Source organism: Tympanuchus pallidicinctus, unplaced genomic scaffold (genome assembly GCF_026119805.1).
Source record: "Tympanuchus pallidicinctus isolate F22 unplaced genomic scaffold, pur_lepc_1.0 scaffold88, whole genome shotgun sequence".
NCBI lineage: Eukaryota > Metazoa > Chordata > Aves > Galliformes > Phasianidae > Tympanuchus > Tympanuchus pallidicinctus.
The window spans coordinates 46,889-48,835 of NW_026294811.1; the positions used below are offsets into that span (position 1 = coordinate 46,889).

Genomic DNA, 1,947 nt, shown 5'->3' on the forward strand with positions numbered 1-1,947 from the left:
ACTGTGTTGGAACAAACAGGGATCACATTGGGTCAAAAAAGATCAGAATGGGTCCAACTGGGGTCATACTGGATTGAAGTGGGATCAGAACGGGTTTAATAGACGCACAGTCCTCCGAGCCACCACAGAGTTGGCCCTCCGGCGGCGCAGAGCGGCGCTGCACGCCGTCCGTGAGGCAGCCGGAAGTGACGTCACTCCGCGGCGCGCGATTCGAACTCCGGCGGCGCCCATCGGAGCGCCCCAATGCCGCGGCCCAAACCGCGCAGCCCCCGGCGCCGGGGCCGCCCCCCTCCCGCCGCCGCGCCGCCGCCTCCTCCCGCGCGGCCCCGCGGTGAGTGCAGCCGGAAGGGGTGCTGGGGGGTGTGGGGCTGAGCCTTTATCGCCGTTGTTTTCCCGTCTCTTCGCTCCGTTTCAGTCCGCCGGTACCGGCCCGGTCAGAGGGCGCTGCGGGAGATCCGCCGCTATCAGAGCAGCACCGCTCTGCTGCTGCGCCGCCAGCCCTTCGCGCGTGTGGTAACGGGACCCCATCCCCCCCACTCAACGTGGGACCCCCCCCCCCCAAAATGAGATCTCAACATGAGATTTGGGGGCCCCAATATGAATCACTCCCCCCCCCCCCCCCGATGGAACACCGCGAGAATGGGGCCGTACATAGAAGGGGGGACCCCCACCCCTCAAAATGGAGCATCCCCAACCGGGCCTTTCAAAAAATACCCCCCACATACCCAAAACGGCACCCTTCATACCCAAAATGAGAGCCCCCCCTCCCCCCAATGGGACTTACCCTAAAGTGGGATCTTCCCCCAAAATCAACACCCCCTCAAAATTCGACCCTTCAGACCCCCCCCAACCTCTCTGCACCTCCAACCCCCCCTCCATGGACATCCCCCGTGTCCTTGTGCCCCACCTCCCCCCGTGTCCTTCTTACCTCCTCTGTCCCGCCCGTCAGGGACACAGCATCCTTCACTCAGTGTCCCCCCCATGTCCTTGAGCCCCCCCGTCACCTCCCATGATTCAATGCCACGCTTGTGTTCGCCCCCCTCAGTGTCCCCATGCCACCCCCCCCCCTCCCTGCCCCCTCCCTGTGTCCCCTCAGTGTCCCCATGCCCCCCTGTCGTCCCCCCAGGTGCGGGAGATCTGCCTGCTCTTCACGCGGGGCGTGGACTACAAGTGGCAAGCTATGGCCCTATTGGCCCTACAGGAGGTGGGGGGCCTTATGGGTTTATTTTGAGGGGGCATTGTTTTGAAGGGTCTCATGGTTTGGGGTTGGGGGTGTCTGAGGGATACTTTGGGTGGAGCTGGGGGGCTTTGTAGTGCCCAAAAGGTGTTTTTGGGGTGAAGGGAAAGTGGATTTGGGGGTACCCCTTGTGCCTGGGGGTCTCTTTGGGCTTGAGGAGGGGTCTTTGGCTGCGAGCTGTTTTGGGATTGGGGATTGTTTTGGGGGGGGAGATTGGAGGTTTTTGAGCTGTGGAGTTATTTGAGGTCGTGGTTTTAGGGAGGGAGGTTGGGGGTAGGGGTTGTTTTTGGGGTGTTCCGGGGGTTGTTTTGGAGGACTGGCATTTGTGGGGTGGCCTGGAGGTGGGAATTGACCCCTCCCTGCTTTGTGGGGTCCCACAGGCGGCGGAGGCGTTCCTGGTGCATCTGCTGGAGGATGCCTACCTGTGCTCGCTGCACGCGCGCCGCGTCACGCTGTACCCCAAGGACCTGCAGCTGGCACGGCGCCTGCGGGGGCTGCAGGGGGAGGGGTTCTGAGCTGCCCCCCCCCACCCCCAATAAACACCCCCTCCCCTACTCACACACACAGGCGCACAGAGCGGTGATGGGGTTCTGCTGCTGGGTTGGGGGGGATGGTGGTAATGGGGGGGGATTTGGGGAGGTGGTGAGCAGAGGGATGGGGGGCGCTTGGGAGGATGGATGGGTAGAGGGTGGGGGGGTGGGTTTGGGGGA

The 1,947-nt window shown here is 63.4% G+C and overlaps 1 protein-coding gene across 1 annotated transcript; it reads left to right on the plus strand.

Moving 5' to 3' along the window:
• The first annotated feature begins 82 nt into the window (after positions 1–82).
• On the plus strand, positions 83–1,841 carry CENPA (centromere protein A). Its single transcript, XM_052669944.1, has 4 exons — positions 83–331; positions 416–513; positions 1,127–1,204; positions 1,618–1,841. The coding sequence occupies exons 1-4, from the start codon at positions 244–246 to the stop codon at positions 1,750–1,752; spliced, it is 399 nt and encodes a 132-aa protein (XP_052525904.1). The 5' UTR covers positions 83–243; the 3' UTR covers positions 1,753–1,841.
• Positions 1,842–1,947: the final 106 nt, after the last annotated feature.